Source organism: Palaemon carinicauda, chromosome 21 (assembly GCF_036898095.1).
Source record: "Palaemon carinicauda isolate YSFRI2023 chromosome 21, ASM3689809v2, whole genome shotgun sequence".
NCBI classification, from domain to species: domain Eukaryota; kingdom Metazoa; phylum Arthropoda; class Malacostraca; order Decapoda; family Palaemonidae; genus Palaemon; species Palaemon carinicauda.
Window position 1 is genome coordinate 106,845,522 of NC_090745.1, and position 25,000 is coordinate 106,870,521.

The 25,000-nt window shown below is 36.5% G+C and overlaps 1 protein-coding gene across 1 annotated transcript in view; it reads right to left on the reverse strand.

Moving 5' to 3' along the window:
- LOC137615046 (uncharacterized) overlaps window positions 1-25,000 on the reverse strand; it is a 49,261-nt gene that overhangs the window by 14,705 nt on the left and 9,556 nt on the right. The window contains exons 2-3 of the mRNA XM_068344679.1: window positions 24,222-24,321; window positions 23,748-23,844 (exon numbers count right to left, since the gene is read on the reverse strand). Coding sequence (XP_068200780.1) covers window positions 23,748-23,844; window positions 24,222-24,321 — 197 coding nt within the window. The remainder of the gene's footprint in view (window positions 1-23,747; window positions 23,845-24,221; window positions 24,322-25,000) is intronic.

Sequence of the window (25,000 nt, forward strand, 5' to 3'; positions counted from 1 at the left end):
TAATTGTTTATTTTCCAGCCCTAATTTCTCATGCATACTAGACTCATACTTGCTCATTTCTAACCAATTATTCACCCCATTCTCACACACATTGATCCTATTCCTTCCACACACACAGGAGGACTCACCCAGCTGAACCCTCTCACACTCTAGTTTCCCGAACATCCTGGCTGATTTACTCCCTTCTTCCTACATACCCTAGCTACATGCCCATCTGCACCACATTCAGTACACTTACCCCGTGGCTCCTTGCACATTCTAGCATAATGCCCATCCTTACCACAATTACCGCAAATCACATTTGTACGATTACTCCGACATCCACTCGCTATGTGCCCTGTCATACCACACCGATAACATTTTACCCCTTTCTCTTTCGTGCACTCGCTAATTCTATGCCCTACCTCACCACATCCAAAACAAGCACCAAGAGCCCATCTACATTCATTCTTCTTATGTCCTACTTTCCCACATCTATAACACTTCTCTTCACGGATACAACTACCTGACCTATCTTGCGGCGCACTAGCACTCCTATCCCTCCAAACCTGATTCCCTTGCCTAAACCCTTCATTTGTCCTTACAGGTATTCCCACATTACTCGCCCTAACACTCCTATCTACTACATTATCAGCTACCCTCATTGGTCCTCTCAAAATTGCGTCCTTATAACTACCAAATTCTATTACACTTTCTTCTATTCCAGTTCTTACACTCACAGATTTACTTTCTTTCATGCACCTATCTAACTCATAATCCTCAACTATCTCTAGTATATCATCCCATGTCAATCTCTCTTGCGTCCACCTCATTTTCTCTTTGCGTTTCAAATTAATAAATTCACACACATTCTCAGGTACTGTTGCCAAAAACTTCCTCATTAACTCCTTATTCTCATTTATACCTTCATCCCCATACTTCTTCCTAGCTAAAGTTTCCAACCTACATACGTACATTGATATAGCTTCTCCTGCATTCATCCTTGCCTCATCAAAATCATTTTTACGCTTATACTTAACACTCCCTTTCATACGTTTTACCTGCTCAATTATTCTCGTTTTCACACTTTCATAATCAACGTCCCCTACACTCATTATCACTCCATACATCGTCAACAAATACCCAGTCAAATATTCTCCTAACTCCCTAGCCCAAACTCTTTTACTATCACCATACTTATCCTGACAATACCTCTCATACTCCTTGAAAAAATCATTTACATCCCTACTGCTATGCTCATTGAACCTTTCACACCGAGGTACCTCTCTCATAAACACAGTCTTACACACATCACGTTCATTCTCACTGCTATCATCACTGTCTACTCCCTTGTTACCTTCTTCCTCATTCGAATATAATGAATCCACTTCCACACTTAAATTCCTATCCTTAACCATTCCCTTCTTACCCTTTTTCTTACTTACCACTTTCACCCATTCACGATCGTCCTTGCTATCAGCCTGATACTTTTTTCTTCTCTTTCTTCACATCACTTTTACCTTTCCTTTCATCTTTCCTCTCCCCTTTCTGTTCATCCTTACTATGCCTAATTCCCTTATCTTCAATATCACCATCACTATTACTACTATCACTATCACTTCCTTTCCCATTATCACCTACCTTAACCTTCTCTTTCACTACCAACCCATTACCCGAAGCTGAGGACACTCCTCCGACTGCACCTTCACCCATTATAGTTTTCATCATCCCCATGACTTGCCCCATCATATCTTCCATTCGTTTCTCCATTCGTTCTTCATTCTCTCGCATCCTCATCTCAACACATTCTTCCACTCTCTCTACTGTCCCCTTTAACTCCCTAAGCTCCTTCTGCATCGCCGCATTCTCCCAGTTCAACCTCTCATTCTCTATTAGCAACCTCTCCTCACGCTCCTTACTCAGCCGCAATTCCTCCTTCAGTAACTTGTTCTGCTCTTCCATTTTTCATCAACCTTATATCTAATATCTTATCCTATCAGTCCTTCGTCCAAGAGTCCAGCTATCAGTCCCGCCTCAGCAGTCCCTGTTCGGGCGCCAAAATAATGTGGCGGGATGTTGCAAGGACAACCCCCACACCCTGAATCACACTTACTGACAATGGTCTCCACAAAACAAACTTTCCCCTTACGTAATCTACAACCAGACTCTTGGACAAAAGGACAAAACAAAACAAAACATAACCTTAAAACTATAATTCTTAAAACTTAAAATAAATCATAAACCATCCACATTCAAAATAAATACTTTAAACCAATCAAAACTTAACACCTTAAACTAATCAAAACTTAACACTAAAGATAAATACCATTCAAATAAACGCAAAAAATCCTAACAAACTTAAATTATACCACACACCAACACCAAAAATAAATATATATATGAATTTTCTGTATAAATATTATGGTACACCAACACGGTCGCCACACACAAGCCGGACTGTCTTTACGGCACACAACTTTGTGTTCAGCAGTTCATTGGGTGGCAATTCGCCACAACTACTTCCCTGATTGGGGTCGTGGTTATTATTAGCACCACCATCATCATCATCATCATCATCAATCGGAAGTAAACGGGCCGGTCATCAACAATCGTCAATCCAAAGAGCAGTCTTAATACCAAAATCAATCACAGGCCAGGTCGTCAACAGTTGAGCAATCAAATGAGCAGTACAAACAAAATCTTAATACAGGCCAGGTCATCAACAATACATCCACTTTCAAAATTCGGTCTCTCCAAAGGAGTTAGCCTCACCAAAGGAGGAATCGCAGCCTGCCAAAATAAAAAAGAAAAACACTTACGAACACTTCTAGCTAACTGAACTATCGCACTATAATCAAAGATAAATAATAAATTGTTCCTATCATTCACAATCACGACAAGCAAAGATAAACAAAACTGTACTTACTTTGAAAATCAAAAAACACTTCCACGCTGGTCGAAAATATATAAATAGTTATCCAGCACTCACACAACTGCCTTAAGCTGCAGTCAAATAAAAAAGCATTCGCTCCGAAACATTCACCACTGTCGTAACCTTACTAAAAATGTAAACAAACAATCTCATTTATACCAACAGTCTTCCTCACCACAAACGATCGTTACACTAACTACTTTCGCTCGCTAACACAATATCTCTCTCTCTCTCTCTCTCTCTCTCTCTCTCTCTCATCTCTCTCTCTCTCTCTCTCTCTCTCTCTCACACAGGATTTGGCAAAACAAAAATAAAAATAAAGCAAAATAAATCCTCCACATAATGAGTCAATATGGATAAATATCAACACAACATCGTGTTCAAATAGAAATAAATTTCTACCTCATACTTGGGATCGAACGCTAGCCCCTTCTAATGAAAGGCCAGGTCGAAACCAACCACGCCACGAGAGGCCATAAAAGGAAATCAAAACCTGACGCTAACTAGCTGTCCGAGGATTTACCTGGCGAGACGTCAGTCTCTTACCAGCGAGTTTTACCCCGATTTCCCCGGCCCACCACGTGACACAATTGGTAGTAATTCATTCAAATTATCCCTAATGAGTCAATATGGATAAATATCAACACAACATCGTGTTCAAATAGAAATAAATTTCTACCTCATACTTGGGATCGAACGCTAGCCCCTTCTAATGAAAGGCCAGGTCGAAACCAACCACGCCACGAGAGGCCATAAAAGGAAATCGAAACCTGACGCTAACTAGCTGTCCGAGGATTTACCTGGCGAGACATCAGTCTCTTACCAGCGAGTTTTACCCGATTTCCCCGGCCCACCACGTGACACAATTGGTAGTAATTCATTCAAATTACCCCTAATGAGTCAATATGGATAAATATCAACACAACATCGTGTTCAAATAGAAATAAATTTCTACCTCATACTTGGGATCGAACGCTAGCCCCTTCTAATGAAAGGCCAGGTCGAAACCAACCACGCCACGAGAGGCCATAAAAGGAAATCGAAACCTGACGCTAACTAGCTGTCCGAGGATTTACTTGGCGAGACATCAGTCTCTTACCAGCGAGTTTTACCCGATTTCCCCGGCCCACCACGTGACACAAATGGTAGTAATTCATTCAAATTACCCCTAATGAGTCAATATGGATAAAATATCAACACAACATCGTGTTCAAATAGAAATAAATTTCTACCTCATACTTGGGATCGAACGCTAGTCCCTTCTAATGAAAGGCCAGGTTGAAACCAACCACGCCACGAGAGGCCATAAAAGGAAATCGAAACCTGACGCTAACTAGCTGTCCGAGGATTTACCTGGCGAGACATCAGTCTCTTACCAGCGAGTTTTACCCGATTTCACCGGCCCACCACGTGACACAATTGGTAGTAATTCATTCAAATTACCCCTAATGAGTCAATATGGATAAATATCAACACAACATCGTGTTCAAATAGAAATAAATTTCTACCTCATACTTGGGATCGAACGCTAGCCCTTCTAATGAAAGGCCAGGTCGAAACCAACCACGCCACGAGAGGCCATAAAAGGAAATCGAAACCTGACGCTAACTAACTGTCCGAGGATTTACCTGGCGAGACATCAGTCTCTTACCAGCGAGTTTTACCCGATTTCCCCGGCCCACCACGTGACACAATTGGTAGTAATTCATTCAAATTACCCTTAATGAGTCAATATGGATAAATATCAACACAACATCGTGTTCAAATAGAAATAAATTTCTACCTCATACTTGGGATCGAACGCTAGCCCCTCGTGGCGTGGTTGGTTTCGACCTGGCCTTTCAATTAGAAGGGGCTAGCGTTCGATCCCAAGTATGAGGTAGAAATTTATTTCTATTTGAACACGATGTTGTGTTGATATTTATCCATATATATATATATAATATATATATATATATATATATATATATATATATATATATATACAGTAGTATATATATGTGTGTATGTATGTGTATATATAAATATATATACACATATAATATATATATGCATATATGTATATATATACATATTATATGCATATATATGTGTGTATATTTATATATACACATACATACACACACATATATACACATATAGATATATATCATATATAATATATATATTATATATATATATATATATTACTTACAAAAAGGTATGTTTTTGTTTGCAGTAATCTCATCATATACGTAATTAAGATTAAGTAGAGCCTTTGATTTGAAGTATGCCGTACCTCCTTAGGTTTCAAAACTGATAGCACTGCACGGACAAATAACTCTTAAATTATTCTCTATATCATTTACTCATCAAAAGGACTGCGAATATATATAAATATTTTAACAATTATTTTAATTATATTTCTTATTATATATAGTTTTTTTTATTGAGGCCATTTTTCTGCCCATGCCTATTATTATTATTATTATTATTATTATTATTATTATTAGTATTATTATTATTAGTATTATTATTATTATTATTATTATTATTATCATTAATATTATTATTATTATTATTATTATTATTATTATTATTATAACTTGCTAAGCTATAAGCCTAGTTGGAAAAGCAGGATGTTATATGCTCCAACAGGGAAAATAGCCGGATTTGATTTTTTGCCATACATGTTGTCATTACAATTTATGAATTATTGATCTGTTGCGACTCCTACTGCCTCAACTTAAGAACTTTTGAATGATTTTTTACTTTACCTCGGACATCTCAGAGATCTGCAGATTTCAGTTTTTTTTTTTTTTTTTAATACATATGCAAAGCTTGAAACACGTATCCTAATCTCAATAACATTCTACGTTGTAGTTCATTTAATAATTATATAATAACTTTAAACCTACTCATTAATCATCCAGAAATTTCGTTGAGAGAATTGCATATATATAAAAAAAAGCATCGAAGCATGTCAAGTTTATAAGAAAATGCATGAAGCAAATGAAGATACAAACGTGAAATTATTTTAAGAGCTTAGATACCCATGCAATGAAAAACAAGCAAATTACTCTAAGCATTTTGTTGAACCGTTTCAAGAGGAATAATAATTCATACTGTACATTACAATATGAGAAAGTTTTTTCGCGTAAACTCATATAGTATGACTTTGTAACATTTAAAGGTTTCTCTCTCTCTCTCTCTCTCTCTCTCTCTCTCTCTCTCTCTCTCTCTCTCTCTCTCTCTCTCTCTCTCTCTCTCTCTCTCTCACACACACACACACACACACACACACACACACGCAGACACGCGCGCGTATATATGTATACATATATATATATGCATATATATACATATATATATATATGCATATATATATATACATATATATATATATATATATATATATATATATATATATATATATATATATATATATGTGTGTGTGTGTGTGCGCGCGCGCTTGCATGCTTGCGTGTGTATTTTTTATTGCATCGGCCAGTTGGATGAGAAGATAAGAATAATAGGGTAAGAAAGAGAGGATTGATTGGTTTGGTAATATCCTACGCCAAAACGACAAGGGACTTTTGCTTCTTAGAATATAGAAGGTTATATGAGTCAAGAAAAACAGACAGGATAAGATATCCCCAAAGGTTTCTTGAAAAGGAAAGCAAATTTCTGTTATCTTTGTTATCAGATGATAACCGGATTCAACAGAGTATATTTGTGAAGACGTGGCTGGAAAGCTTTCGAGTCTGTGTGGTTGGTAAGGGAACCCTCCCCCTTTGAGCCTAAAAGAGTTAGTTCTTGAAAAGTACTCATGAATTTAGATAAAGCTTGAATCAACCATGAATACGAGAAATTTAACCAATAATACTGTAATGAAGAAACCCACATTTTTCACATTATGCCTAATAATCTGTGAGACAGAATAATTCCACTGACCAACATTCTAGTTTAGTAGTAGTGTTAATTACATTTTAAACATTTATGACTGCTTTTTGAATTTCATGTATAAGAAAATAATGTTATTTTGGCCTCTAAATGGTTTTGGTTGAAAAGTACACGATAATCATCACACTTGATGTAATCTGAAAAAAGAAAATTTCTTAAACAGACCTCTCTCGTTCGAAGCTTCATTTACTTGCAGCATTTTGTTTACAGTAAAACCTCTGGTAATAATCATTGACAGCCGGTCTTTCTTTCTCGGCCGAACATTCAGGTCAAATTAGATCGTAAAGTTTTCATGAAATACAACGGCAATTAGCCAAGGGGTTCTCTATTGGGAAAAAGAAATGTTCGAACTCAGCCTGCCATCTGTAAAGATCTGGCAGTAGGAGAAAAAGAAAATGTGGGTGACATTTGGATTGGTCAGGAAGCCATGACGTAAAGCCGAGAATAACTAATTTTTTTTTTTCCAAAACAAAGGAAGGTCCACTTTCCAAGCAATCTTCAGATTGTGTGTCACATACAATTGTCTATTCCTTAGAGAGAGAGAGAGAGAGAGAGAGAGAGAGAGAGAGAGAGAGAGAGAGAGAGAGAGAGAGAGAGAGAGAGAGAGAGAGAGAGGGAAATTACTCTTCCAATTAACTCCTAATGATTTGTTCGAAATTTTATCTGATACCTTAGACAGCTGACAGTCGGTTACACCACTCTCTAAGGACATCTAATAGAACTGATTAGGATATATACTGTACTGAGTTTGGTATCACCATGGGAGATGCTCGATATCCTTTTCTAAGTAATTATCTAAATTCATTTTTGGAGGCAGAATGTTCAGTTCACCTATTTCACGAAGTGTTGTATGCTTCAGCTGTGCTGTAATTGGCTTGGAAATGTAAATATAAATTTTTTGGGGCGTTAGGGGTGGAATTTGATAAAATACTTGAAATAAAAAATGACTGTAGCCTTCTTTTTTTATTGCCTAATACATATAGATTATAATGGTTTGAATTTATTGTATAAAAGAAACCCACCCATATTTCTGCCAGTTCATTAATTTTTTAGGTAGCAGCGATAAGATCTAGAAATCGTTTTTGTCATCCTAGGTTTAAGAACAATATGCCACTTATTTAGTGACGACGAAATAGACGTTACTGATATGTTCTAGAAATTTGAATATCTTGAATTTACTAGACTAAGCATCATGAACAGTTTAAAAGAGTTTTCTTGCTAATAAAAGCAATAAAGTAAAACAAATATTATGTTTTTAATAGCATTCAGTAATAATTGGAAATATATTCCTCATTTAGTATTCAAGTTTAGAGTTAGTATAGTACATTATTAACAACAATACAAAAGAAAGATCATTATATCTGTGTGATACTAAAGAACGCACATATAAAGTTTCTTGTTAGTCGTGTGACAATTTTTATAAAGGTCAGGCTTGGAATTAATTAGGAAGGAAAAGAGCATAGCATCGAAAATGTTTGAAGATATGCACATAATAACGTACTTACTTTCATTAGTGTTATTTAAAACAATTATGCTATCGAATGAACAATTTCGATGTCTAGTTGAGCAGTAACAATTTTATAGAAGAATTGTGCAAAGGATGATACAATCTGAAAATTTTACACACTTGTTCTTAAGCAAGACTGATAAAATCTGGCCGAATTGCCAATTGAAAATTCAGGATGGTGGCTATTTTTTTCAAGATGGCCGCCAAATTAGTACTCCGAAGTTGCTGTTTTGCTTAGGAGTAATAAGGGTTATCCGATTTGTATCATCCAGATTTGGGTGCCCTTGTTTTCAAGCTTATTATTATTATTATTATTATTATTATTATTATTATTATTATTATTATTAATAGCCAAGTAGATATTAATGTCTATAAAGCAAAGTGACAAATTTTCCAAGATGTTACTATTTTTTTTTCAAGATGGCCACTAGATTGTCCATTTAGCAGTCTTTCTGACAGGAACAATTTATCAGTTCCTGACAAATTGCTGCAATAAAGATTAATGTTGTTCATCATGTCTACCATGTCTCTCCTTTCTATATCCACCCCCATTCACCAAGATTGGTATTGTCTTAATTGGAGATGGTTGCCTGGCCCTATATGATCCCAGCCTGATAGACCGCACACTTTGTGTGTTATCAGGGGGCTGCCTGTACTGGTGGAATTGGATTGTATGGCCTTTGCTTTCAGGTATAGAGATCTAGTCTTGCTTCATCCACACTAGCAGCTGCGCTTAGTCTATCGCGGTTGGGGCCAACGAATCTTTCCAATCTCTGCAGGTCAAGATTACCAATCCATGTTGGATGCTGACTGAAAATAGTAAATGTATCAGAAATATCATTAAATACATTCCAAGTCTACTATGCAGATTTCTCCCATTTCTCACGGAAATCAGACAACATTGTATCGAGTGACCACAAGGAAGTATTGAATCCTTCTAACTTTCTCAAGCTCTTTTGCAGAACCTACGTCATGGACTGGAATCTATTGATGATGATGATGATGATTATTATTATTATTATTATTATTATTACTTGCTGAGCTACAACCCTAGTTGGAAAAACAGGATGCTATAAGCCCAGGTGCTCCAACATGGAAAATAGCCCAGTGAGGAAAGGGAACAAGGAAAAAATAAAATATTTTAAGAACAGGATTCTTGGCTCCTCTCACCAAATGCAATATAAATTTTATCAAGACCTATTTCTGGTAAGGATGGCAACACAGATATTTCTATGACTACCATGTCCGTGTCATTGGCCTTCGTGATACTGTAATAGACTTTCTCCCATCAATCATTGCATCTCTGGCATCCACAAAGATTAGTGTCAGCATCGTCATGATAACAGGGAGCATTATATTCAGACTTAATTATGTTGCCAATTGCATCTTCTCCTTTTTTTATGATGGCTGTGCTCGTTGTCCATGCTTCATACATCTTCTTCACAAGGAAATGAAACAGTTCAGTCCTGTTGCTGGCATTATGAAAGAAATTTTGTCAATTGCCTGGTGTCATACCTGTTCCTTTCACTACTTCTGCTCCCTTGCTCCGTTTTCACCTCGTCTTGGATTTGAAACTTGACTTCTTGTAGTCATCAAACACTACGGACATCCACTTGGTCTTGGTGCCTTAGTATTTCTCTTTAGGGATGATGTCTTCTTCAGATAGCACTAAAACGTGCTATGTAGATAGCATTAATACCTGCTGATCCATCAATGATGATTGTATCTGCCTGTGTTTCTCTGTCTTGGATGTTCATTTGCAGTTCAATAATTTTAACTAGCTGTGATACACATTATGCTTGCCACTGCCACTGAGAGATTCAAGGTATGAATTGCTTGAAGAGTTCTTGCAAATCATACTGCTTGTTCTGGCAGGAAATGAATAGTAAGAATAACGGACAACAGTGTTTGAGGACTGTCTCCATAGAAATTATATCCGCCTGTTCTTGTGTGAAGAAGGCATTGCTCTTTGTCCCACTAGTGATGTGTAACTACTATTTCAGTTAGTGTTGGGTCTACTATGACTATAATAATAGTGATTGAGAAAGTTGGAGGGATCCCATACTTTCATGAGTTCACTGGATGTTACATTGTGTGTGACTCCTGTGGGTAAGGGAAAAAATATGCTTGGCAGACGTATTTGATAAAGTTTTATGACACATGCACTAATCTCAGCCAGGATCCAACATTGATTCGTGATCTGGACTTGCAGAGGCTGGAGTGATTTGTTGTCCTCATGCACGACAGATTAAGCTCAGGTGCTAGTGTGGGTGGATGAAGCAAGACTAGATCTCTATACCTGAAATCAGAGGCCATACAACTTAATCCCACGAACAGTCACTCAAAGAATTCGAGGGCTATCAAGCTGGGAACAAGTGTGCCTAATTTGATGCTTGTATCATCATTTGCATGATTCTAATTTTGTAAGAATATTGATATCAACTTAGGAATGCATAAATGGGATCCACTTTCTTCTAGATAAATGTTTAAAGCACAGATTGCCAGGGACGTATATGGTTTGGTGTGATCACTGCTAATGCTTAGCCTGTATTCCTAACCTTTTTTTTCCTCTTTGTTTTTTTATGAAAACATTGCGTGTGTAGTGCAATTTCCTACCTCTATGTAATAGTACTCTTGATGACATCTAAATACAAACTTGTGAGGGTTTATATACGTTTTTACACTATCTCGAAGAGGTACTTTATATATATATATATATATATATATATATATATATATATGTGTGTGTGTGTGTGTGTGTGTGTGTGTGTGTGTATTTCTGTGTGCGTATGTATATATATATATATATATATATATATATATATATAAATTAATTCATATAAGCCATATATTTTAATGTCTGGATTCTAAGGGTTTATATACGTTTTTACACTTTCTCGAAGAGGTACTTTATATATATATATATATATATATATATATATATATATGCCCCCTGTGGCCGCGGGGGCATATAAAAATTAGAATAGCGCCAACGTTATCCCTGCGTGTCGTAAGAGGCGACTAAAAGGGACGGGACGAGGGGGCTGGGAACCCCCTCTCCTGTAAAAGTATCCTGTGAGACAGCAACAAAGAGATGGAGCTGGGGGGAGAGTGACTGCTCCCCGCACTCTAGTTTTGGGGTGTTTGAATGTGCGTGGATGTAGTACGATAGAGAGTAAAAGATGTGAGATTGGAAGTATGTTTAGAAGTAGAAGGATGGATGTATTGGCCTTGTGTGAGACAAAGATGAAAGGAAAGGGTGAAGTGATGTTTGGTGAAATGTCTGGTAGAGTGTCTGGGATTGAAAGGGGAAGAGCGAGAGAGGGTGTGGCTTTATTGTTGAGTGAATGGATGACAGGTAAAGTAGTGGAATGGAAGGAGATATCATCTAGGTTAATGTGGGTAAGGGTTAGGTTGGGTAGGGAATGTTGGGCGTTTGTCAGTGCGTATGGGCCAGGTAGTGAGAAAAGTGAAGAAGAGCGGAATGAGTTCTGGAGTGAATTAACTAGGTGTGTAGAAGGACTGGGTAGAAGAAATTATGTAGTTGTTATGGGTGACTTAAATGCTAGAGTGGGTGCTGGAGAGGTAGAAGGTGTCATTGGGAAATGTGGCGTACCAGGTGAAAATGAGAGTGGTGAGAGACTGGTAGATATGTGTGTTGAACAAGAGATGGTAATAAGTGCTAGCTTTTTTAAAAAGAAAGATAAAAATAAGTATACATGGGTAAGAGTGGCAAATGGAAGAGTAGTAGAAAGGGCATTAATGGATTATGTGTTGATAACAAAAAGAATGTTTGGAAGATTGAAAGACGTGCACGTGTTTAGGGGTATGGCTAACGGTATGTCTGATCATTTTTTGGTGGAAGGAAAATTGGTTGTAGCAAAAGAGTGGGGGAATAGAGTAGGTGGATGTAAAAGGGAGCTAGTGAGGGTTGAAGAGCTAATAAAACCGGGGGTAAAAAGTAAATATCAGGAAAGGTTGAAAATGGCATATGACGAGGTGAGAGTAAGAGAAACTGGTAATTTAGAGGAGGAGTGGAAGTTAGCAAAAGAAAATTTTGTTGGGATTGCAAGTGATGTATGTGGCAAGAAGGTTGTTGGAGGCAGCATGAGGAAGGGCAGTGAATGGTGGAATGAAGGAGTGAAGGTAAAAGTGGAAGAGAAAAAGAGGGCTTTTGAAGAATGGCTGCAGAGTAATAGTATAGAGAAGTATGAAAAATATAGAGAGAAAAAGGTGGAAGTAAAGCGCAAGGTACGTGAGGCAAAGAGGGCAGCTGACCTGAGGTGGGGTCAGGGACTGGGTCAGTCATATGAAGAGAATAAGAAGAAGTTTTGGAAAGAAGTGAAGAGAGTAAGGAAGGCCGGCGCAAGAATTGAAGAGACAGTGAAAGATGGAAATGGAAGGTTGTTAAAAGGAGAGGAGGTAAGGAAAAGGTGGGCGGAATATTTTGAAAGGTTGCTGAATGTTGAGGATGATAGGGAGGCAGATATAATTGCGGTTCCAGGTGTTGAGGTGCCAGTGATGGGAGATGAGAATGAGAGAGAGATTACAATAGAGGAAGTGAGGAGAGCACTAGATGAAACGAGAGTAGGAAAAGCATCGGGTATGGATGGTGTGAAAGCTGAGATGTTGAAGGAAGGGGGTGTGACTGTACTTGAATGGTTGGTGAGATTGTTTAATGTGTGTTTTGTGTTGTCAATGGTACCAGTAGATTGGGTCTGTGCATGTATTGTACCGCTATATAAGGGTAAGGGAGATGTGCATGAGTGTTGTAATTCAAGAGGTATTAGTTTGTTGAGTGTAGTTGGAAAAGTGTATGGTAGAATACTGATTAATAGGATTAAGGATAAAACAGAGAATGCAATCTTGGAAGTACAGGGTGGTTTTAGAAGAGGTAGGGGTTGTATGAATCAGATTTTTACAGTTAGGCAGATATGCGAGAAATATTTAGCAAAAGGTAAGGAGGTGTATGTTGCGTTTATGGATCTGGAGAAAGCATATGATAGAGTTGATAGGGAAGCAATGTGGAATGTGATGAGGTTATATGGAGTTGGTGGAAGGTTGTTGCAAGCAGTGAAAAGTTTCTACACAGGTAGTAAAGCATGTGTTAGAATAGGAAATGAGGTGAGCGATTGGTTTCCGGTGAGAGTGGGGCTGAGACAGGGATGTGTGATGTCGCCGTGGTTGTTTAACTTGTATGTTGATGGAGTGGTGAGAGAGGTGAATGCTAGAGTGCTTGGACGAGGATTAAAACTGGTAGGCGAGAATGATCATGAATGGGAGGTAAATCAGTTGTTGTTTGCGGATGATACTGTACTGGTAGCAGACACAGAAGAGAAGCTTGACCGACTAGTGACAGAATTTGGAAGGGTGTGTGAGAGAAGGAAGTTGAGAGTTAATGTGGGTAAGAGTAAGGTTATGAGATGTACGAGAAGGGAAGGTGGTGCAAGGTTGAATGTCATGTTGAATGGAGAGTTACTTGAGGAGGTGGATCAGTTTAAGTACTTGGGGTCTGTTGTTGCAGCAAATGGTGGAGTGGAAGCAGATGTACGTCAGAGAGTGAATGAAGGTTGCAAAGTGTTGGGGGCAGTTAAGGGAGTAGTAAAAAATAGAGGATTGGGCATGAATGTAAAGAGAGTTCTATATGAGAAAGTGATTGTACCAACTGTGATGTATGGATCGGAGTTGTGGGGAATGAAAGTGATGGAGAGACAGAAATTGAATGTGTTTGAGATGAAGTGTCTGAGGAGTATGGCTGGTGTATCTCGAGTAGATAGGGTTAGGAACGAAGTGGTGAGGGAGAGAACGGGTGTAAGAAATGAGTTAGCGGCTAGAGTGGATATGAATGTGTTGAGGTGGTTTGGCCATGTTGAGAGAATGGAAAATAGCTGTCTGCTAAAGAAGGTGATGAATGCAAGAGTTGATGGGAGAAGTACAAGAGGAAGGCCAAGGTTTGGGTGGATGGATGGTGTGAAGAAAGCTCTGGGTGATAGGAGGATAGATGTGAGAGAGGCAAGAGAGCGTGCTAGAAATAGGAATGAATGGCGAGCGATTGTGACGCAGTTCCGGTAGGCCCTGCTGCTTCCTCCGGTGCCTTAGATGACCGCGGAGGTAGCAGCAGTAGGGGACTCGGCAGTATGAAGCTTCATCTGTGGAAATGTGGGAGGTTGGGCTGTGGCACCCTAGCAGTACCAGCTGAACTCGGCTGAGTCCCTGGTTAGGCTGGAGGAACGTAGAGAGTAGAGGTCCCCTTTTTGTTTTGTTTCTTGTTGTTGTCGGCTACCCCCCAAAATTGGGGGAAGTGCCTTTGGTATATGTATATGATGTATGATGTATATATATATATATATATATATATTTATATATATTTATATATATGTATATATGTGTATGTATGTGTGCGTGTGTATATATATATATACATATTCATTCATATAAGCCATATATTGTAATGCCTTAATGTCTGGATTCTTTTACCGACCTCGGGATCAGAACCCACAGGCGGAATCACTCAAAGACAATAGCTTCTGACTGACCAGGAGTCGAACCCTGGTCCAGCAAGCTGGCATGACATTGACGATACCATTAAGCCAAAAAGTATATATATATATATATATATATATATATGTATATATATATATATATATATGTATATATATATATATATATGTACCATCTATACTATGTTGGTTTGCTGTGGCCGTTCAGACTAGATTCTCCCACCATCACCAATCCGCAGTAGCCAGCATGGGGATGAAAATGGCTAAACATCAGAGAGTACTAACGATATGTCTGAGGCGTTGTTCCTGCTATCGACTAGAAATGGCTGAATTTGTTGCTGTTTTTGTTGTATACACTGCCTATATGTTTATGTATGTAATGTTACATTTTTGCTCCTTTAAGAGTTTAGAAAATCAATCAGGATAATCATTTATCTTAAATGCTCCAACTTTTGACTTCTTTTAGGTCTACGACTTAAATAATTGTACGAGTAACAATGACCAGACTCGAAGTGGTAACACAGTTATGTAAAAATAGTCAAAAGATTAAATAATACGGATGGGTTACAAAAATGTTATTTTATAACATAAAGAGAATATACACTTTTAACAAAAATATCACTTCGTGCAAATAAAGCACTATCAAGCAAATTTTACATTACATATTACATAATCACCATTTTAAACCTTAATCCACACTTGTGTGTGCTATAAATTAGAAATCTCAAAAGTATAGTATTCAATTAACGAAATATACAAGACGCTTGTGTGCTGATACAGGCAGAGCAGTGGTCCAAATTATACAAGTGGTTTTGGTCAACAAATTAGTGTACCACTTAATTTTGTTAACAGCAAGTTGTGTAAAAGTTTAGTCTTAGTGATAGGCATGGTGACAAAACAGTGATTATACAGAGCTAATAACATTTCTTTTCGTTAAAGCAATTCGAACATGAAAATGGTACCTTAGGCTTAGACAATTATACAGTATTATTACTTGAGTACTAAGAGCAATTCAAACACAATGGTGGTATTAGGCTTAGACAGTTTTATTAACACTTAGTTATGCAAACACAATAAAGTTATTATAGAAATTGGAGATGTACGAGGTGTCAGTAAGCGTTATTGATATAGCTATGACTGAGGAATTACATCACAATAGCCTAGTGATTAATATAAATACTACTATTACCACCCATATCGTCGTAATTATTTTAATCTCTTAAGACATAAGTAATAATCCTTCCCTCGAGAGATTATTCGTAACATGTAATACAAAAACGTTGAAATGTGTAGCTTCATTTTACCTATCTGATTAGAATTTTAATCAATATACTTCCTTGTCTGACAAGTAAAATTACAATACAAAGATTACCAGTTATCCCGATTTGCCAAACTATTGCGCACAATCTCGAAATGGATAGACATACAGTAATGAGTCAAATTGTAAGTGAAGTCAACATGGTCTCAGTTACTGAGCTATTCCCTGGGATTATGTTATGCAACAGACCTTGGTTATTAGGGTACACAGTAAAAGGCTTCTATAATGAGGGTAATTATAGATTTTACATTGTGATTTCATATGTCTTAATTCCTGAACTTTGTCAGCTTGGTTTATTCATGGTTGCTTGTCCCAGGCTGGTATAGATAAGGACGGGTGAAAACGTCAAAGGAAAAAACAAAAGTGTATTTAGGTAACAATTATATGTAATTACATGTCATGATATAGACTGAAAATGCTATTAAAGAATAGTAATGGCTTGATTCTCGTAACTTTTCTGTTGAAGCTTTTTTAACGGTTGTTACGGACATATAATCTTATTTCTTGTATTTTATTCCAACCTTTTCTGGTTGTTGTTCTTTTACGTTTTTAATATTCGATAGGCCCCTAGTATTTACATTTTAATTATAAATGTCTTTTACAAATATCACATAAGTTTATACTAAAGAATATTGCGTATCCAAATACAATAGTCATCTGAAAATAGGTTTTACATTTGTATCCATACTATTTTGTCAGTATACTTCTCTGATAAAGACTGCATTCTTTATAAAGGCAGTCATTTTGCTCTCATTTTCAATGAGGGCTAATTTGTACCCCACTCAAAAAATTCAATTGTATAATATAAAATTGAGTTCACTGCTGTATTTCGTTATTTCTCCGAGTAACCTTTGGATTTCAGTATTAAAATCCCTTTTCTGTAAATCCAAAACTACTGTTATTTTTTCCCCCTAGCTCAATATTTTCAGTAAAGGGAATACCCATTCATTTATTCCACAGAAAGATTATTGCCACATTTAGTGTCTGGGTTTTTGCTTATAAATTAAAGTAAAAGAAAATATTCTGCATAAAAAGAATATCGACAATATTTCAATAACTTCCATCACAAATGGTAAATGCAGTTTAATATGCGTTTCTGTCATCTCTACCGTTACCCTCAAAATGTGGTCATTCAATAATACGTGTTAAATGTTTTCATTAAATTGAGAGATAACCAATTTTGTAAAAAAAAAAAAAAAAAGAAATATTACATAGTGAGATGGAACTTATTAAAAGTTCTCATTTTGTAGAAAATAAAATATTATAAAAATAAATTCATTGACCTTTGTGTCAATTGTGAAAACTAAATTGCCTTCGCTTTTTTTCATGATATCCATAATGGAATTTTTCTATACGAAAGGTAGCTTATTAGGAAATACTAATCTAGTTACATCTGTGGAATGTATTTGATATGAATAGTGATGAAAGTATTGAAAAAACTAATTTCGTTTTAATAAATTTCAGCATTTTCTTGTGATATTTCAGGTTTGAAAATTGAACCAATTGCGAGAAATTGTGCATATTAAACGGATACGGATTAAATTTGCTTTTCATAAGTATGCTCGACTAGTCATGTATAATCTATGAAAAAAATAAAAACTACTACAATTTAATGATATTAAATTCTATATTCAAACGAATTTGTTTCTTTACTTGTCTTGGGATACAATTTGCGAACAAAATACTGTCATTAATTTTAGTAATGTAAAAATAGGAACTACCATTTTTATTTCTAAGATTTCAAGATCTACAGTAAATAGATCTCTCAAGACTTGCTATGAAATACTGTGATGTACTTTTTGTCGATAATCACGACTATTAATACAACACTAAACGAATTGCAATTTGACAATAATACAGTAATGTTACAATCAATAAAAAAGCGGCAAAACAACGTATATTTCTTTGTCCCATTTAAAGAGATATGAACAACATAATGATTATAACTCTTCTATGGTGTTTATTTTTACATTAGTGTTTAGAAAAAAAGATTAACTGAATTTTGAAGATTAGATTACTGTTTAGAGTTTATAGACATCGTGTCCCGTCACCAGCGTAGGTCGAACTTTCCACAACGAAAAGGAGGCGCGACATTTTGAAACTTGTCTAGGAAATATACTCTTGGAATATGCATTTATTTATACATTTCTAACAATTCCATACTGAGTTTCTGACGTCTTCTTCGCACAACAATGGTAATATACCTTTTGCTTTTTTTTTTTTTTTTTTATTTTTTTTATTTTTTTTTGTTAGTCATTGCCGCTAACGGTAACGGAAGGTTTCAATATCTGAGCACCGTTATATTGGGGTGGATTTGATAACCTTGTGTAAATGCCCTCTCACATGGTCAGGAAATGTTAAATGTTGGGCATGAACTGATGCCCACCCACTCAAGAAATATTCAGATCCAATATTCGAGAATTCGTGGCCATATCAAAATTTATCACTCCAATAGTCCGAAAACGAGTATTGTAACAAACAAAACCTTCCTTGTTTATGTCCAAGCCAGGTAACGTGTTTGCCTAGCATTCTCATGGCAGCAGATCGATCCCCGCTCAGGACCGTGAGTTTAAGCTGTTTACTGGGGAGGCCACTGCTGTGGTAGGGCACCACAGTGGGGGTTTGGGCTTGCCAGATTGACGTTCTGGTGAGCATCTATTCTGATGGAACTGGAACTGAAACCAGAACTGTATGTGTATATATGTACACTAAATATACACCAATATTGTTTGTATATAGAAAAAACGATGAAAGCAAATACACACATACACCGCTCTCTCTCTCTCTCTTACCCAATTGTAACATTCAAATAACATTTGACCTTCTAAGGAATTAAAAGACACATCACTTGTGTTTGCAGCTGACAGAACTGGAGGGATCATGGAAAAATTCCTTGCATTTTCCGGTGTGTTCGAATCGCTCAAAACCCTAAATACATAAGTGAGTCCAATGAAAACCTGCGAAGGATTTTTTCATTAAAGTGCTGTTTACAGGATACATTTTTTCCCCTGATTATATAAAAGTAAATAACATTTTGATACACTACAGATAGAAATATGAAAACAAATATGTCTCGGTTTCAGTTGTCAAATTCACAATATTGGACATCAATTGTTACGAAGAATATCAGATAACTGAATCCATCAACTGGGATGCATATGTATTTCGTCTTCCTTGTTGATAATCTTTTTTTTTTTTTTTCACCAAGTGTGCCTCCGAAAATAAGGCCCATTTTTATTTTACTGTGTGCCTCCAAAAATAAGGTTTGGCATCATTTCGTCGTCCTTATTGATGTTTTTTTTATTGAGTGTGCTTCCGAAAATAAGGCTTGGCATCATTCCGTCGTCCTTGTTGGTGTTTTTTTTTATTGAGTGGGCTTCCAAAAATAAGGCTTGGCATCATTCCATCGTCCTTATTTTTTTTACTGAGTGTGCCTCCAAAGATAAGGCTTGGCATCATTCCATCGTCCTTATTTTTTTTTTTACTGAGTGTGCCTCCAAAAATAAGGCTTGGCATCATTCCATCGTCCTTATTTTTTTTTTACTGAGTGTGCCTCCAAAAATAAGGCTTGGCATCATTCCATCGTCCTTATTTTTTTTTACTGAGTGTGCCTCCAAAAATAAGGCTTGGCATCATTCCATCGTCCTTATTTTTTTTTACTGAGTGTGCCTCCAAAAATAAGGCTTGGCATCATTCCATCGTCCTTATTTTTTTTTTACTGAGTGTGCCTCCAAAAATAAGGCTTGGCATCATTCCATCGTCCTTATTTTTTTTTTACTGAGTGTGCCTCCAAAAATAAGGCTTGGCATCATTCCATCGTCCTTATTTTTTTTTTACTGAGTGTGCCTCCAAAAATAAGGCTTGGCATCATTCCATCGTCCTTATTTTTTTTTTACTGAGTGTACCTCCAAAAATAAGGCTTGGCATCATTCCATCGTCCTTATTTTTTTTTTACTGAGTGTGCCTCCAAAAATAAGGCTTGGCATCATTCCATCGTCCTTATTTTTTTTTTACTGAGTGTGCCTCCAAAAATAAGGCTTGGCATCATTCCATCGTCCTTATTTTTTTTTTACTGAGTGTGCCTCCAAAAATAAGGCTTGGCATCATTCCATCGTCCTTATTTTTTTTTACTGAGTGTGCCTCCAAAAATAAGGCTTGGCATCATTCCATCGTCCTTATTTTTTTTTACTGAGTGTGCCTCCAAAAATAAGGCTTGGCATCATTCCATCGTCCTTATTTTTTTTACAGAGTGTGCCTCCGAAAATAAGGCTTGGCATCATTCCATCGTCCTTATTTTTTTACTGATTGTGCCTCCAAAAATAAGGCTTGGCATCATTCCATTGTTCTTATTTTTTTTTTACTGAGTGTGCCTCCAAAAATAAGGCTTGGCATCATTCATCGTCCTTATTTTTTTTTTTTACTGAGTGTGCCTCCAGAAATAAGGCTTGGCATCATTCCATCATCCTTATTTTTTTTTACTGAGTGTGCCTCCAAAAATAAGGCTTGGCATCATTCCATCGTCCTTATTTTTTTTTACTGAGTGTGCCTCCAAAAATAAGGCTTGGCATCATTCCATCGTCCTTATTTTTTTTACTGAGTGTGCCTCCAAAAATAAGGCTTGGCATCATTCCATCGTCCTTATTTTTTTTTTACTGAGTGTGCGTCCAAAAATAAGGCTTGGCATCATTCCATCGTCCTTATTTTTTTTACTGAGTGTGCCTCCAAAAATAAGGCTTGGCATCATTCCATCGTCCTTATTTTTTTACAGAGTGTGCCTGCGAAAATAAGGCTTGGCATCATTCCATCGTCCTTATTTTTTTTTACTGATTGTGCCTCCAAAAATAAGGCTTGGCATCATTCCATCGTCCTTATTTTTTTTTACTGAGTGTGCCTCCAAAAATAAGGCTTGGCATCATTCATCGTCCTTATTTTTTTTTTTACTGAGTGTGCCTCCAGAAATAAGGCTTGGCATCATTCCATCGTCCTTATTTTTTTTTACTGAGTGTGCCTCCAAAAATAAGGCTTGGCATCATTCCATCGTCCTTATTTTTTTTTTACTGAGTGTGCCTCCAAAAATAAGGCTTGGCATCATTCCATCGTCCTTATTTTTCTTTTTACTGAGTGTGCCTCCAGAAATAAGGCTTGGCATCATTCCATCGTCCTTATTTTTTTTTACTGAGTGTGCCTCCAAAAATAAGGCTTGGCATCATTCCATCGTCCTTATTTTTTTTTTACTGAGTGTGCGTCCAAAAATAAGGCTTGGCATCATTCCATCGTCCTTATTTTTTTTACTGAGTGTGCCTCCAAAAATAAGGCTTGGCATCATTCCATCGTCCTTATTTTCTTACAGAGTGTGCCTCCGAAAATAAGGCTTGGCATCATTCCATCGTCCTTATTTTTTTTTTACTGATTGTGCCTCCAAAAATAAGGCTTGGCATCATTCCATCGTCCTTATTTTTTTTCACTGAGTGTGCCTCCAAAAATAAGGCTTGGCATCATTCATCGTCCTTATTTTTTTTTTTACTGAGTGTGCCTCCAGAAATAAGGCTTGGTATCATTCCATCGTCATTATTTTTTTTTTACTGAGTGTGCCTCCAAAAATAAGGATTGGCATCATTCCATCGTCCTTATTTTTTTTTTACTGAGTGTGCCTCCAAAAATAAGGCTTGGCATCATTCCATCGTCCTTATTTTTTTTTACTGAGTGTGCCTCCAAAAATAAGGCTTGGCATCATTCCATCGTCCTTATTTTTTTTTACTGAGTGTGCCTCCATAAATAAGGCTTGGCATCATTCCATCCTCCTTATTTTTTTTTTACTGTGTGTGCCTCCAAAAATAAGGCTTGGCATCATTCCATCGTCCTTATTTTTTTTTACTGAGTGTGCGTCCAAAAATATGGCTTGGCATCATTCCATCGCTCTTATTTTTTTTACTGAGTGTGCCTCCAAAAATAAGGCTTGGCATCATTCCATCGTCCTTATTTTTTTTACTGAGTGTGCCTCCAAAAATAAGGCTTGGCATCAATCCATCGTACTTATTTTTTTTATTGAGTGTGCCTCCATAAATAAGGCTTGGCATCATTCCGTCGTCCATATTTTTTTTTCTTTTAACTGAGTGTGCCTTCAAAAATAATGCTTGGCATCGCTTCGTCGTCCTTGCAGTTATTTTTTTCCCCTTAATAAAGCTTTTTTTTTATATTGAGTGTGCCTCAAAAAATAAGGTTTGGCATCATTTCGTCAGGTTTTTTTCTTTTTTTCCTTTATTTTTCCGAAAATAAAACACTTGGTATCATTTTGTCGTCTTTGTTGTTATATTTATTTATTTTTTACAAAGTGTGCCTGCAAGAATAAGGCTTGGCATCCTATCGTTGTCCCTGTTGTTTTTCTTCTTTCACCGAGTATTCCGAAAATAAGGCTTGGCATCATTTCGTCGTCCTTGGTGTTATTTTTCTTCTTTTACCGAATATGCCTCCGAAAATAAGGCTTGGAATTATTTTGTCGTCCTTGGTGTTTTTTATTTATTTATTTTTTTTTTTTACCAAGTATGCCTCCGAAAATAAGGCTTGGCATCATTTCATTGTCCTTGTTGTTTTTTTTTTTTTTTTTTCTTTTTTTGCCGAGCATGCCTCCGAAAATAAGGCTTGGCATCTCCCGTCCCAAGAAGGTAATCAGAATTTGAGATAAAGAGAGGGAAGTCGCCAGAGCGGAAATAAAGTCGGCCTAGGCGAGGTCCCTTAATTCTTTGCGTTATCGTGACTTTATAATTTATGAACTGCAGCGGAGAGTTGCGCTTTGGATGGCTTCGGTTAACGAGGGTCGTAGTTGCGTTCAATACTCAGGGCTTTGTTTGCGCTTTTGTTCTTCTCGTTCTCTTGTGTATCTTAGATAAATATCTTTGAAATTCATCCTTTTGTGTGTGTGTGTATATATATATATATATATATATATATATATATATATATATATATATATATATATATATATATATATATATAGTCTGTGTGTGTGCATGGAGATAATTGTTTATACAGTACGTGCGTTATATTTACGCTCGCTCTTGTTTACACATTCGATCAATTATCAGACACCTAAACAAACCATAACATATGCATACATACATACATATATATATATATATATATATATATATATATATATATATATATATATGAGAGAGAGAGAGAGAGAGAGAGAGAGAGAGAGAGAGAGAGAGAGAGAGAGAGAGAGAGAGAGAGAGAGAGATACATGATTAATAGATTGCGACTCGTGAGTATCTACAGAAACATTACTCATCCAGATATATAAATCTGTTTTTCCACTTGCAAATAATCCGACAAAATACAAGCCATGAAATGTTATACGCAGAGAGAGAGAGAGAGAGAGAGAGAGAGAGAGAGAGAGAGAGAGAGAGAGAGAGAGAGAGAGAGAGAGAGGTTTGCTGACAGAAGGAGGCAGTTGCTACCTAGGAAGGAGATGAAATTTAATTTAAACAGCCTCGGAAGCTTTTAGACTCTCCTGAAAGAGTTATGGAGGGAGGAGAAAAGAATCGGTCCATGTAAAAGGAACTTTACCTTCTGTGCATTCCCTCTCCTCCTCTTCCTCCTCCTTCTCCTCCACCTCCTCTTCTTCTTCTTCTTCTTCTTCTTCTTCTTCAAGATATTTCAACATCTGTTAATTGACAACATAGGACAAAAACTTGTATTTTCCATTCATCCTATGATATTTCGTATGACAGAAGATCCTGTGTAATATCAAAATTAAAGTAATTTGAAGTATCTATACCTACCTGTCATCCCTATATTATTATTGGGTATTAGAAATCCACATTTATATATATTTGTGCATTTAAAGTCAGGACCTTTCACACCTTTTTTTAAAGTGCCTCTTCAACTGAAGAAAAAAATAACTCACATTTGTTGACAAGGAAAGAAAAAGCTTATCCATTGTATCGAAACTGAAGTGAAAGCTAAAACACCACATTAAGATGACTGAGACTTTGCAAGTAGTGAGTAGCTAGCCTTTAGGTTGATAAATATTTCGCTAACGGTAACGGATTCGACGCTGATCTGGCGGGTATCTCCCTTTTCTTCTGTGTTCCTTTCCCATTTATTTTGAGTTGACTTTCGTTTGATGGTATTTGTATACCTTAAAGTAATGGGAATGTTAATTTCGTTTACTCTTATTTATTTTATATTAACAATACTCGTTTTCCTTGCTTTACGATTTTACTAAGTAAGGACAAACATAGGATAACAGGATTTTCCCAAAAAACATTTCAAAGAGGGGTTTAATTTCTGCATTTCTGAACGCTTGATCATATATCTTGCATGCTCTGCTTAATGAATTGTTAAGTACATTTTCCTAGAATTGGTTTGAAAGAAAAGGACAATCGTGTATATATATATATATATATATATATATATATATATATATATATATATATATATATATATAGAATGCGTGTGTGTGTTTTAGTACTCTTGCGATAAATGTTGGAAATGAATCCAATTTATCCCTTTGTGAATTGAATCATCCAGAGAAAAGTAGTTTTCTGTTTTTTCTTGAACTCTCTTATAAATTTGATGGAAGGAATGAAATGATTAAATTAATTAGAAATGGGTCAAAGCAGTGTTTATCATGATGATTTTTTTTATAAAGATGTCACCTATATAATCTAACCCAGACACAAGGCCGGAAGTGAATGGATGTTAGTGGAAAGATATCAAGATTAAATCATTTCCATACAAAGATTAGCTTTAGTGGGAGAAAGAGGCAAAGACATACCAACGCTGAACTTCTGTATATAAGCATCTCCATTCAAAGT